General features: G+C 42.0%; 1 protein-coding gene across 2 annotated transcripts in view; it reads left to right on the top strand.

Moving 5' to 3' along the window:
• RRAS (RAS related) overlaps positions 1-13,556 on the top strand; it is a 134,040-nt gene that overhangs the window by 116,326 nt on the left and 4,158 nt on the right. For both annotated transcript variants that reach the window (XM_073602171.1, XM_073602170.1), the window contains exons 4-5: positions 4,296-4,404; positions 4,765-4,883. In XM_073602171.1, the coding sequence (XP_073458272.1) occupies positions 4,296-4,404; positions 4,765-4,883 (228 nt within the window). The remainder of the gene's footprint in view (positions 1-4,295; positions 4,405-4,764; positions 4,884-13,556) is intronic.

Here is a 13,556-nt window from a genome sequence, read left to right as displayed (position 1 = left end):
TGCAGAGCCATTTCATAGTAGGTAAAGTTGAATAAAGACAATAGTCCATCCAGTTCAGCCAGTGTAGGTGTATGTGTGTCAATGTCCATATTCAAGCCCTTTGTCCCAGCATAGTGCCCCCAGTCCCTACAGTGCATTAGTCTTCCACAGTGCCCCTGGAAGGCCCCCAGCCTCCTGGTAACATTGACAGCCCCCTACAAAACAACCTGGTATGCTGTAGAGTCCCCAAACCCCCCTCAGAACCCCTGTCCCCTAAAGTGACACCCAGCTACGTGCAGAGCATTTTAGCCTTTCAGTACAAATTAAAGGACCTATATTAAGCCGTGATAAAGACTAGTGTCTCCTAGCGGCACTAAAAACAGCTAGCTGTTCTTAGTGCTGTTAGGTAACACTAGCATTTTTCATTCCTTTTTTAATATAGGTCCTCTAGTACATCCCACCATGATTTTAATGACCTCTGCTGCTCAAGCCCTGAAGAAGGGGGAGGCCCTTCTACCCCAAAATGCATTTGATGCTCTTAACCAATAAACATTTCAAAAAAGACTTCTTTTTTTTTTTTTTTTTTTTTTTTTATTAATGTGAACTTTTGCACTAGGCACTCCTTGGTACACATCAAAGAATTTATGATCTGTATATCATGGAATGTGAAGCCTAATTTCTGTTGATATGCTCCATTTAGAGAGGGTCTGTTGACATTAGTCATGTTCAATCTGAGCTGCAATGAGGGAGACCTGCAGTGAGTCTCGGCCCATTCACAGCACTGCCTATCATCAGGATACAATAAATACTATTTTCAAACATTATTATTATTTAAGAAAAAAATACATTACGTTGTTTTCATATATTGTATCTCTAACAAAAAAGACACAGTTCATAGGTTTCTTTAGTTATCTGTGATTTAAAGGGCAGAAATTAGACTGAAGCTATGGAAGGATATCATATTTTGGCATGGTTGTGGAGGAGATATTCCCGTTACATGAGAATATTCTGGTACCTAATTTTTGTTGCTGTTAAGGGGCGGTAATAAGGTTTGGCGGCTGCATTGTCTGGATGCTTTAAATAGCTGCTTCCTAGAATTTTATGAGCACTAATTGGTCTCGCGGTATAATAGATGGAGATGAGAATGGCTGTTTGCTATTTAGATCTTGTTTTCTTTAGCATCCTTTCGCTCTGCTCAGGCTGTACTATTATTGTGGAACTAGTAGGATGATGTCATACTGTATCTCTGATGACCTCACTAATGTGCAGCTGGAGACTTCTGATGGAAGTGTGAAAACGTGCTAATTAATTCCTACTTGGTGGTGGGAAGTAATAGGGAGTGCAGCATGTACCTCCATTGAGTCTTACAGGGCTGAGTGTAGCTGCACCTTTTTGTGCCTTTTAATAATATGTGATTATCAATGACAGCAAGGCTGTGGAGCCGCCATTGCTCAAAGCTATGTCCCACCAGGCAGTGCTGCTGATGAAGTAAGTGGAAGACTGATTAGCAGAATTTATTGTATATAAAATAGGGATGCACCGATACTGGTATCTGTGCCGATACCGAGAATTTTCATGAGCAATCATAAATTTGCTCCCAATATTAAAACCGGTACTTCGCAGTGCGATTTGTGTCCATACAATATGGCTGCAAATCGCACTGCAAAGAAACGCATGTGATTTGAACAGGAATGCAGTGCAATTCTCGTCTGAATCTCATGCGATTCCCCCAACCGCTTCTTTGTTTGTGTGTGAACCCAATAAAGAAAGTAAATGCCATGTAGTGCAGCAATAGGCAGTTTATTAAAATGTTATAACAACTCACAAAGTAAATATCTAGTCAAATCCATATCTGCAGTGTCCATGGCAAACCACGTCTGCTGGTGGTGCTCACAGGCCTGGAACTGATGCCCGGCGGTCTACCCGCAAGCTGACCTTACTTCCACCTTTATACCCACAGGAGTCCCAGAATTTCTCCTCCAGCCCTGTGAGCAGGTGGGAGTCGAGGCAGGATTTGACACTGGTTCTGCACCACCGTCTACCTAGGCAGGGAATTCATTAGAGGGCCAATGAAGCCATCGTTGTAGTGTCTATCGTTCCCTGGGGTTATCTCTGTAGCGGTATATGAAGAATGCACTTTGTACAGAAGAACAAAAGTGCAGATCACACAAGGGTCCGTACCGCTACAGGCAGGCTCGGGGTAAAGGGAGATCTGCCTGCTGAGCTCAGACTGGGAAAAACATGACTGGGGTTGGAGAGTTTTCTGGTGGTACTCATTAAAGAAAATATATAGAATGGTGCAGCACAATATAAAGAAGTCCATACACTTTGCAATGAAAGATATAGTGCAGCGATGTAAGATGAAAACACCACGTGATAAGAAAAGACCTTGAGCTGATACTGAGTATCCAAAGTGGCAAATCCTCCACCGTCAAAAGTATACACTCTTACCAGATGGGATGGACCACTGAATGAACAGATGGTCAAACACGCTTGTTACCACACAATGGGGTAGAAACGATGAGTCAATCCAGCAGTATGGCATACAGGATACAATCATGTAGATGAGAGGCATATGCAGGAATAAAAAATGAACATGATCTAAGTGTACACTTGTAAAATCGTTTAATAAAATGTAATGTGGCTTGATACAAATATAAGAGCCAAACCATAGGCATACAGCCGTATGAGCAATAAAAACAGCGGTATATGAACCCCAAACAAACAGATGGGCTGCGGGTGACGTCTGCAAAAATATATCCTCACTCCTCATAACAGACGCTACACTTTTTAGACCTCATGCACACTGGGCAGGAGAAATGACACTTTTAAGGTGTTTACTTTTTTTTTTTTCTGCTGTCTCTAAATGCCCCTCTGTTAGCATATATATCCTTGCACACACAGGTGTTTTACAAGCTTTTAGAGGTAAAAAAAAAAAAAAACCCCAGCACCAACATGTTTAGGAGAGGAACATTTCTCCGCAAAGAATGTTCAATGCGCTAGTGTAAATTTAATATTCTGGCCAGTAGAATGAACGAACACCCTGGCGCAGAAAAAGACATTCTGTGGCCTCAAAGTATAAGTTCAATCTAGAAGTGCTATATTAACCTTAAACAACCATATTACACATGCACCTTGACGATGGCATGGCATCATGTTTGAGTTCTGTCTATGCTGTCCACCAATCGGCACTAGAAACAGCCATTTACCAGCAACACCAGGCAAATCTCCATGCTATCTATATCTTGTGATTGCAAAGCTTAAGAGCCCTTTCGCACTTGAGGCCGCCCGTGCGTTAGCGGTAAAGCGCCACTCGTTTTAGCGCTGCTTTACTGCTGTTTAAGCGGCACTTTTTGGCCGCTAGTGGGGTGCTTTAAACCCCAAAGAAGGGGTTAAAAATGCCCGTGTTGCAGCGCTTTTTCAGGCACTGTATACAGCGCTCCCAAACAGCCCTAAAGATGCTGCTTGCAGTACTTTTTCTAACGTCCCACAAGCGCACCGCCCCAGTGTGAAAGCACTCGGGCTTTCACATTCGGGCAGTTTTGAGGTGCTTTACAGTCGCTATTTCTAGCGCTAAAAAGCCTGAAAACTGCCTCAGTGTGAAAGGGGTCTAACTGGGAAAACAATCCTCTGTGCCCTGAAGCTGTGTCTTAGATGTAGATCGTACGAGCAGGCTAACCAATGCCATGAGTTGCAAGATGTCTCTGTCAATTTATGCAGCTCTTTACAAAAATATTGTACATTCACACCCTCAAGAAGCTTGACAATCTAAGGTCCCTAACTTGCATTCATACATACACGAGCCAATTGACCCACCAGCATGTCTTTGGAACGTGGGAGGAAACCACAGTAGCCAGAGGTATCCCACACAGGGAGAACATACAAACTCCAGGCAAATAGTGAATAGCTGGGAGATTCCAGTGCTGAAAATTAGTATGAAGTGTAACAAGCTATTTAAACTGGACAGTCTCCTGCATAACTGCCCCGGTGTCACTTGGTCCTCTGTATAGAGGCAACAATGACATTTCAGAAAATTAGCTGTCACTTTGTACCAGAGTGTCATGGGGTACTGTGAATCTGCCCATACATGACCTATGTACAATGTCTGGATTGCCATCAGGTATCTAATGCAAGGTCCCACCTATACAACCCATTTCATTGATATCCAGTTAGTTAGCTCCTTACATTCCATAGTTAAATCTGAAGACGATTGTACAGTCCTTCTGTATAGTGTGTGTCCAGCTCTATAATGATGTGCGATCTCTGAGAGATGATGTACAGCTCCAAAAAACATTTCTGCTTCTCTTTTCTCTCAGCTTCAATGAGATCAGCAAGTTCCACACGCAGATCCTCCGCGTTAAAGACAGAGATGAGTTTCCAATGATTCTGGTTGGCAATAAAGCAGATTTGGATCTTCAGAGACAGGTAATAAAAGCCATGAGACGCATCATACAGTTCATATCTACAGAATGAGCAACACCGATAACTTCTTTCTTATACTTTGATTTGATTCTAGTAATATAGTAGGCAGGTGTAAGTAAAAATTTGCATGATTATTTACTGTATGTATTCGTTCATAGACTAACATTTATCAGATCATGAATAGTAAAAAAAAAAAAAAGTTTCCGGTTATTAGCAGTAGAAATATTACCATCTTACAATGGAAATGTACTTTTGCTAAGATTATTTGTGGTTTTGTGGCCTTCATAATAAGGAAGTATTAATGCGTATTTCCCCTTACTGACTGGAAACTAGTATCTTACTACTTCTGCTTCCCATAAACAGGTGACCAAAGAGGAAGCCCTGAGTTTCGCACGGGAAAACCGAATTCCTTATATGGAAGCCTCAGCCAAGATCCGACTAAACGTAGATGAGTCTTTCCATGAGCTGGTCAGGGCAATCAGGTAATTTGGGGGGTGTTAATAACTAAAAGCACTAATTGGACCTATCGGGGGCTATGAGTCATTATTGAATCCAGATGTCTTTTTCCAATGAGGTGTGTGTGAATGCTGAGTTCTATCTGAGAGCTTAAAGTAGAGGGCCACCCTAAAAAAAAAAAAAATTTACATTAACCTTCTTTAAAAAAAAAAAAAAAAAAAATTTTTACTCACCAGAAACCCCTGTTGCTAGGCAGTCTTCCTAATCTGCCTCTTCCCATTTTGCCGCACTGTTTCTTCAATTCCTCCTCCTTGGCGAGCGGCCCTGTTGTTTCCTGGGACACACACATGTCGCAGAAGACAACGGGGCCATTCTCAAAGCGCCAAGTGACTCGCGCATGCGCAGTAGGAAACGGGCAGTGAAGCTGCAAGGCTCCACTGCCTGTTTCCCTTAGGATGGTGGCGCCGGCAGCTAATCCGATGGACAGATCGGCCTGGGGGGGAGGCGACATCGTGGGCTCCATATACAGGTAAATGTCCTTTTTAAAAGTCAGCAGCTACAATGTTTGTAGCTGCTGATTTAAAAAAAAAAAAAAAAAGAAAACAACATCCTGAAAACCCCTTTAACAACAGCCTCGGAAGATATCCTCCCCCCCCCCCCCCTTAATGACCAGGTGATTTTTTTTTTTTTTTTTTTTTTTAAGCGATATGGCACTGCGTCAATTTAAGTCCTCATGCACACGGACGTTTTTACAGCTGCTTTTTTGAGCTTTTTTTGCAGCTTAAAAAGGCCTGTCTATGTTAGTCTATGGCTTCATGCCCACCTAGGCGTTTTTGAGCTGCAAGTGGCATAGGCGTTTTTAAGCTGTAAAAAAAACCCAGGACCAGTGGGTTCTGAAAGACGTTTTTCAGCTGTAAAAACGCTCTAACGCTGAAAAACGTCATTCACCAACGTTTTTTAGCGTTTTTGATCCATTGAAAAAAAAAAAAAAAAAACGCTCAGAAACGCTCAAAAACGCTATTGCAAAAAAGCTGAAAAAAGTTAAAAAAAAATCACTGCAAAGATACTGGCGTTTTCATAACGTTTTTTTAACAGCCTGTGTGCATGAGGGCTAACTGACAATTGCGCTGTCGTGAGACACTGTACCCGAACAAAATTAACTTCCTTTTTTTCCCAGAAATAGAGCTTTCTTTTGGTGGTCTGTGTTTATTTTTTTATTTTTTATTTTTTTTCTATAAAAAAAAATTAAATCAAATTTTTTTTTCAGTTTTAGGTCAATATATATTCTATATATTTTTGGTGGAAAAAAAAAAAAATCGAAATTGGCGTATATTGATTGGTTTGTGCAAGAGTTATAGCGTGTACAAAATAGCAAATAGATTTGTGGCATTTTTATTAGCTTTTAATTTCACTAGCAATATCATTGATCAGCGATTTTTAGCGGGACTGTGACATGGCGGTGGACAGACCGGACACTTTTTTTGGGACTAGTGACATTTATACAGCGATCAGTGCTATAAAAATGCACGAATTACTATATAGATGACACTGGCAGGGAAGGGGTTAAATGTGTTCCCTGGGAGGTGTTTCTAACTGTGGGGGGAGGAGACTGACTGGGTGTACAGAGATCGCTGTTCCTAATCACTAGGAACAGACGATCACTCTGTACTTCCCTGTTAGAATGGGGATTTGTGTGTTTACATTGGCAGATCCCTATTCTGGCTTTCTGTGGAGCGATTGCGGGTGGCCGGCAGACATTGCAGACGTTGGCCATGTGCATCAGCTCCACCCGCTGTGCAGCGGGCGCGCATGCCTGCTATAGCTGTTAAAGGGACTGACTTGCAGCTACGGTGATTTGCAGGAATGAGCCGACCTGCTGCCATTAAATGACGGCGGCTGGTCGGCAATTGGTTAAACAGAACCAGTTATTACTGACCTTTTATGTAGCCATGAGCTTGTTATAGCCACTTGCTGACAGACTGTGTGTGTGTATATGTGTGTGTGTGTGTATATGTGTATATATATATATATATATATATATATATATATATATATATATATATATATATATATATATATTATATTCCATGTTGACTGAGAGTGAAGTTCTGCTTTAAGTTAAAGTTCAGCTAAAGCTGTGACTCGTTTTTAGCAGACAGAGGGCTGAAGCCCGCTGATGTCAGAGAGCCTGGTCCAGGCTGGGGAAAGATCGTGACCATATGGTCGGGATCCACATAGGAGCCTGGACTGGCACCCAGCCCAGCCTCTCACGAAGTTGTTGGGAGCCTGAGTCCAGCCGGTTTCACCCCCTCCACAGCCCAGCGCACCAGTGAGTGCAGGGGGTGGGCAGAGCAGAGAGCAACTAACTGACAGTTGACCTAGCTCTGAAAACCGAGCAATCTGCTGCCTTTGATTGCTCGGTTCCCCAGTCTTAGAGCCGGTGGCGGACAGATGCTGCATCTACCTAGGTAAGTATGATGCTTATAAAAAATAAATTCCCAAAATTCTCTTCTCTTTTAAGCTGACCTCCTTTTTTCATGCATTTCTTTAAACAATATGACTACAGTCTTATGTGTATTTGGGCTGCTTCTGAGTCGTACCAAACTGCTTCAAGTTGCTTTTACAATCACACTGTATCTAAGCTGCACTGGTTCCCCATAGAAATCAAACTAAAACTCATGTCTATTGGCCCTTAGAACACATATATGGACTATAAATGTAAAAAACACTTTGACTGTTATCAGATGGTTCCTGCAGACTGCTGCTAAGATCTGCATGGTTTACATACAAATGTATTCTAAAATTACCTTTTATTCATTTTGTATGCACCGCAGCATGTTGCATTGCAGTGCAATCCACTGCATAAAAATGCTTTGTGCCTTTTTCATTGCACACCAATGCACCACATTGGCGTCAACGGAACTAATGGAGAATAAAGCAAATTGCCTTGTCTCTATTGGACAACTCTACCCAACACATATGGTGGGAATGAGCTTTAAGGCCCCTGTCAGGTTGCTTTAGTGTGGTTTTGTCCCATCAGGGAGATTCCCTTTACTCAAGGGAAAACTCCTAGGCCCCGTTTACATCTCACAATTTGGGATCGTGGGCGGAATGTTCCATGATTCCAAATCACCCTGCATTGCTGACAAAACTAAGCACATGTGTTTGGGTGCCATTAATTTTCAGTGTCACCTAAACGCGGTGCGATAAATTGAGGCAGACTGCATTGCGCAAAGTTTGTCGCTCAAAAGAAGCCGCTGCCCTTTTTGGGCAACAAGCTTCACTGGATGCTGTTTGCTGCGATCGCAGCGCAAATTATAATGTCAAAACTGTACCTCGTTTTAGGTGCCATTTGAAAATGAATGACACCCGTGCTGCGTCTTGCCAGCAATGCGATTTGGAATCACAGGCAGAATAGAGATGCTGCCTGCGATCCCAAATCGCTAGATGTTAACTGGACCAAAGCAAGTTCCTACCAGAATAAGTGTCACCATTTTGAGGATTTCTCCTTACCTTCTGTTTTGTGACAACTCTTGGACCTCCCATTACTATTCCCGGTGATGATGGTCTTCCTAGTGGGGACACAGGCAGCAATAAAACCTTATAAAATAGGGATTTATCTTGTTCTTCCTGCTATCCAAATACTAGGGGAAAAAAAGTTTTTTGTTTAATCCAAATGTGTTCTTAGTATGCATCTTGCTGTAAAAGGTTAAGTTTGAAACGGGATGTGAGAGTTGATGGTTTAGGAAGAAGTAGAATGGGAAGGTGAGCAGGGAGCAAAGAAAGGCCTTCATGTTGTAATCATTAGAGTGCAGAAAAGCAGAACGTGTTCCTGCAATCTCCCTCTCCACCCTCTGGCTGTAGACCATAGTGACCTCACCTCATAGCTATGGTATGCTGCGCTCAGAGCTTGTCAAGATCACTAGATCAGTTTAACCCCCAGAGACACTCCTCCAATATATACTGAGCTAAATTAAAATATATCTAAAGCCAATTTTATTTTTTTCATTTTTTGGTGGCGTAGGGGTAGATTAAAACCACTGTCCCTACTAGAAGATTCCCCCTCTATTCATGTTCTGGTGTCTGCTCAAAACTTTGGATTTACTCTCACTTTCCTGTCCACAGCAGTGATCAGGACCATTAGAAAGAGCAGATCTCCCAAACTGGGCCACAGACAGCAGAACAAACCTGACTGGTTCTATCTCTTCACCACCCTATCCAAATCTAATAAATACCTTTCTTTTGGTTGGCCTGTATCCTCTACTATATAAAGTATAAGCCTTCATTTTTTTTTTTCTAATCTTAAGCTCTGGTTCACACCAGTGCAACTTGATAGTTTCAAGGCGCACTCTATTTGTGGCAATGGAACCGTTTAAATTGCTGCAACCCATTTGTGTTTCTGGCACTGCCCTTGCAATCCTCTGCCTGTGTTACTACAGATTCAACGACACCCCAAACACAGGATGCAAACGCAGTGCTTTTGCCTGCACCATTAGTACAAAATGAACGTGCGATCTGGTTGCATTGTAGCTCCAAAAAAAGTGCATGCACGTCATTGGTGCAATTTGATCACAGGAATGCCGTGTGGTTCCTCTGTGATTCATAGTGTGAACCGAGGCTTAAGCTGGCTTCTCTTTATCACTGTGCCAGGGTGAATATAGGCCACTGCCTATTTGTTTTGGAAGGTGCAAGCGCCTCTATCATCCTCTTCCTGGCTTTGTTTACTTACTGACCTGGAATGAGTTAAGCGCAAGGCACTTCACTGGCTGCATGCTTTGGGTCACTAGACTTAAAGTAAGGGTCCACCCTAACAATAAAATCCCTGCATCTACAGACATCCACAATCTAACACTAACCTATCTAGCCCTGTAAAGAAAAAAAAAAAATGAGTATACATAACTTTTCTACAGCTGATCCGACCCCATGCTGAGCTGTCAGTGTGGCTTCGCTGTGGAGGCAGGTGCAAAGGACACAGCCAACAACGGAAGCCTCATAGTAAGTCTATAGGTGACGTCACTCCCCATTCATTTCACAGCCGTTGTTGGCCGTGTCCTCTGCCGAACTTCTGCTTCTGGACATTGGACTGGATTAGCTTCAAAAAAGAGATGTACCGTGCCTTGAAAAAGTATTCACCCCCTTGGCTTTTTACCTATTTTGTTACATTACAGTCTTTAGTTCAATGTTTTAATCTGAATTATATGTGATAGATCAGAACACAATAGTCTAAGTTGGTGAAGTAAAATTAGAAAAATATATACATAAAACTATTTTTTTTTAAATAAAAAATGTGCATGTGCGTATGTATTTACCCCCTTTTGTTATAAAGCCCATAAAAGCTCTGGTGCAACCAATTGCCTTCAGAAGTCACATAATTAGTGAAATGATGTCCACCTGTGTGCAATCTAACATGATCTGTCATTACATATACACATCTTTTTGAAAGGCCCCAGAGGCTGCAACACCTAAGCAAGAGGTACCACTAACCAAACACTGCCATGAAGACCAAGGAACTCTCCAAACAAGTAAGGGACAAGTTTGTTGAGAAGTACAAGTCAGGGTTAGGTTATAAAAAAAAAAAAAAATCCAAATCTTTGATGATCCCTAGGAGCACCATCAAATCTCTCATAACCAAATGGAAAGAACATGGCACAACAGCAAACCTGCCAAGAGACGGCCGCACACCAAAACTCAGACTAGGTAAGGAGAGCATTAATCAGAGAGGCAGCACAGAGACCTAAGGTAACCCTGAAGGAGCTGCAGAGTTCCACAGCAGAGACTGGAGTATCTGTACATAGGACGACAATAAGCCATACGCTCCATAGAGTTGGGCTTCATGGCAGAGTGGCCAGAAGAAAGCCATTACTTCATTCTATCATTTATATCAGCAAAAAACAAAATGGCACGTTTTTGAGTTTTTGCGAAAAGGCATGTGGGAGACTCCCAGAATGTATGGAGGAAGGTGCTCTGGTCTGATGAGACTAAAATTTTACTTTTTGTCCATCAAAGAAAATGCTATGTCTGGCGCAAACACATCACATCACCCAAAGAACACCATCCACACAGTTAAACATGGTGGTGGCAGCATCATGCTGTGGGGATGTTTTTCAGCAGTCGGGACGGGGAAACTGGTCAGAGTTGAGGGAAAGATGGATGGTGCTAAATACAGGGATGTTCTTGAGCAAAACCTGTACCTCTCTGTGTGTGATTTGAGGGTAGGACGGAGGTTCACTTTCCAGCAGGACAATGACCCCAAACACACTGCTAAAGCAACACTTGAGTAGTTTAACAGCTTGCCGACCGCCGCATGTAGATATACGTCGACACAATGGCACGGACAGGCAAATGGGCATACAGGTACGTCCCTTTAAATTTGCTGCTGTGCCATTGCGTTTGCACTGTGTGAGTGTGATCGCGGGGCCCGCGGACTCGATGTTAGCAGGGATAGCCGCACTCGTCTCACGGAGAGGAAGAGCGGGGAAAATGCTGATGTAAAGCATTTCCCCGTTCTGCCTAGCGACAGGACACTGATCACCGCTCCCTGTAATCTGGAGCGGTGGTCAGTGTTGTGTCACACGTAGCCACACCCCCCCACAGTTAGAATCACTCCCTAGGACACACTTAACCCCTACAGCGCCACCTAGTGTTAACCCCTTCACTGCCAGTCACATTTACACAGTAATAAATGCATTTTTAATCGCACTGGTCCCAAAATAGCGCCAAAAGTGCCCGATGTGTCTGCCATAATGTCGCAGTCACGATAAAAATCGCTGATCGCCGCCATTACTAGTAAATAAAACAAAAATGATTAAAAATGCCATAAAACTATCCCCTATTTTGTAGACGCTATAACTTTTGCGCAAATCAATCAGACGAATGCGTATCTTCCTAAACTGAGGAAAAAAAGTTTTTATATATTTTTTGGGAATATTTATTATAGTAAAAAAAAAGTGGGTTTTTTTTTTTCAAAATTGTTGCTATTTTTTTTGTTTATAGCGTAAAAAATAAAAACCGCAGAGGTGATCATATACCACCAAAAGAAAGCTCTATTTGTGGGGGAAAAAAAGGACATCCATTTTGTTTGGGAGCCACGTTGCACGACTGCGCAATTGTCAGTTAAAGTGACGCAGTGCCGAATCGCAAAAAGTGCTCTGGTCTTTGGCCAGCCAAATGGTCCAGTTCTTAACTGGATCAGGGGAAACATGTAAATGTTAGAATGGCCTAGTCCAAAGCCCAGACCTCAATCCGATAGAAAATCGGTGGTCAGACTTAGATTGCTGTTCACAAGCGCAAACCATCCAACTTGAAGGAGCTGGAGCAGTGTTGCAAGGAGGAATGGGCAAAAATCCCAGTGCTAAGATGTGGCAAGCTCATAGAGACTTATCCAAAGTGACTTGGCGCTGTGATAGCTGCAAAAGGTGGCTCTACAAAGCATTGACTTTAGGGGGGTGAATAGTTATGCACATTGACTTTTTCTGTTATTTTGTCCTATTTGTTGTTTTGCTTCACAATAAAAAAAAAAAAAAAAAAATCTTCAAAGTTGTGGGCATGTTCTGTAAATTAAATGATACAAATCCTCAAACAATCCATGTTCATTCCAGGTTGTGAGGCAACAAAACACCAAAAATGCCAAGGGGGGTAAATACTTTTGCAAGGCACTTTATACTGATTTCTTCTTTACAGGGCTAGATAGGTTAGTGTTAGATTATGGATGCCTGTAGATCAGCGGTTCTCAACTCCTGTCCCGAGGACCCACTAACAGCCCAGAATTGAAGTATTACCTTGGGGAGATGCAGACTAGAATACTGCAATCACTGAGCAGCAAATGATATCACCTGTGATGTATTTCAGTTATCTTGAAAACCCGGACTGTTAGGCTCGATTCACACCTATGCATGTTGCTTTTGAGCGTTTTTGGAGGTTTTTTTTTCATGCTTGCCACGTTTTTGAGCAGCGTTTTTGCGGCGTTTTTGCCGCGATTTGCGTTTTTTTTTTTTTTTTTTTTTTTTTACAGTCTAAAAAAAAAATTAAAAAAAAAATAAAAACGGCAAAAACGCTGCAAAAACGGTGCACTTGCGTTTTTGATGCTTGTCCATTGAAATCCATTACATGCAAAACGCTGCTTTTTGCATGAAAAAAAGTCCCAGACCCTTTCCAAAAATGCAGAGAAACAAAAAGGCATTGATGTGAACATGTTCCATAGGAACCCATGTTAAAAAATTCCCGTGCATTTCTGCAAAATGCATCAAAAAACGCGCTAGTGTGAATGGAGCCTAAGTGGGTCGCGAGGACAGGAGTTGAGAACCACTGTAGATGCAGGGATTTTAGTGTTGGGGTGGACTTCTACTTTAAAGTGTAAGAACATCTCTTAATTTGCTCCCTTTACATAACCCTTATATTTCTTATTTCCACGCTCTGCTATGAGAGATGTATAGAGCTCCTTTTAATTGTAAAAAGGAATTAAAGGTTCTTAGCAAGAATTTCTACTAGATACACACTGGAGGGTTAACCTGAAGTCCTGAAGAAGGTCTTAAAGTGGTTAAATTGACTTTAATAAGAACTGTTATGCCCCATATCAACCATTTATATTCAAACCTTCTTACTGATCGTGATTACATATGCCTACTGAAAGTTGTTTATACATTTGTGTAATGTATGTACTGTGATTAACTGAACCCCCATCTCTCACCCTGTTTTGTTGT

This window comes from Aquarana catesbeiana, linkage group LG10, assembly GCF_042186555.1.
Source record: "Aquarana catesbeiana isolate 2022-GZ linkage group LG10, ASM4218655v1, whole genome shotgun sequence".
In the NCBI taxonomy this organism is placed as follows: Eukaryota; Metazoa; Chordata; class Amphibia; order Anura; family Ranidae; genus Aquarana; species Aquarana catesbeiana.
This window is presented reverse-complemented; position numbering and strand designations above follow the sequence as displayed.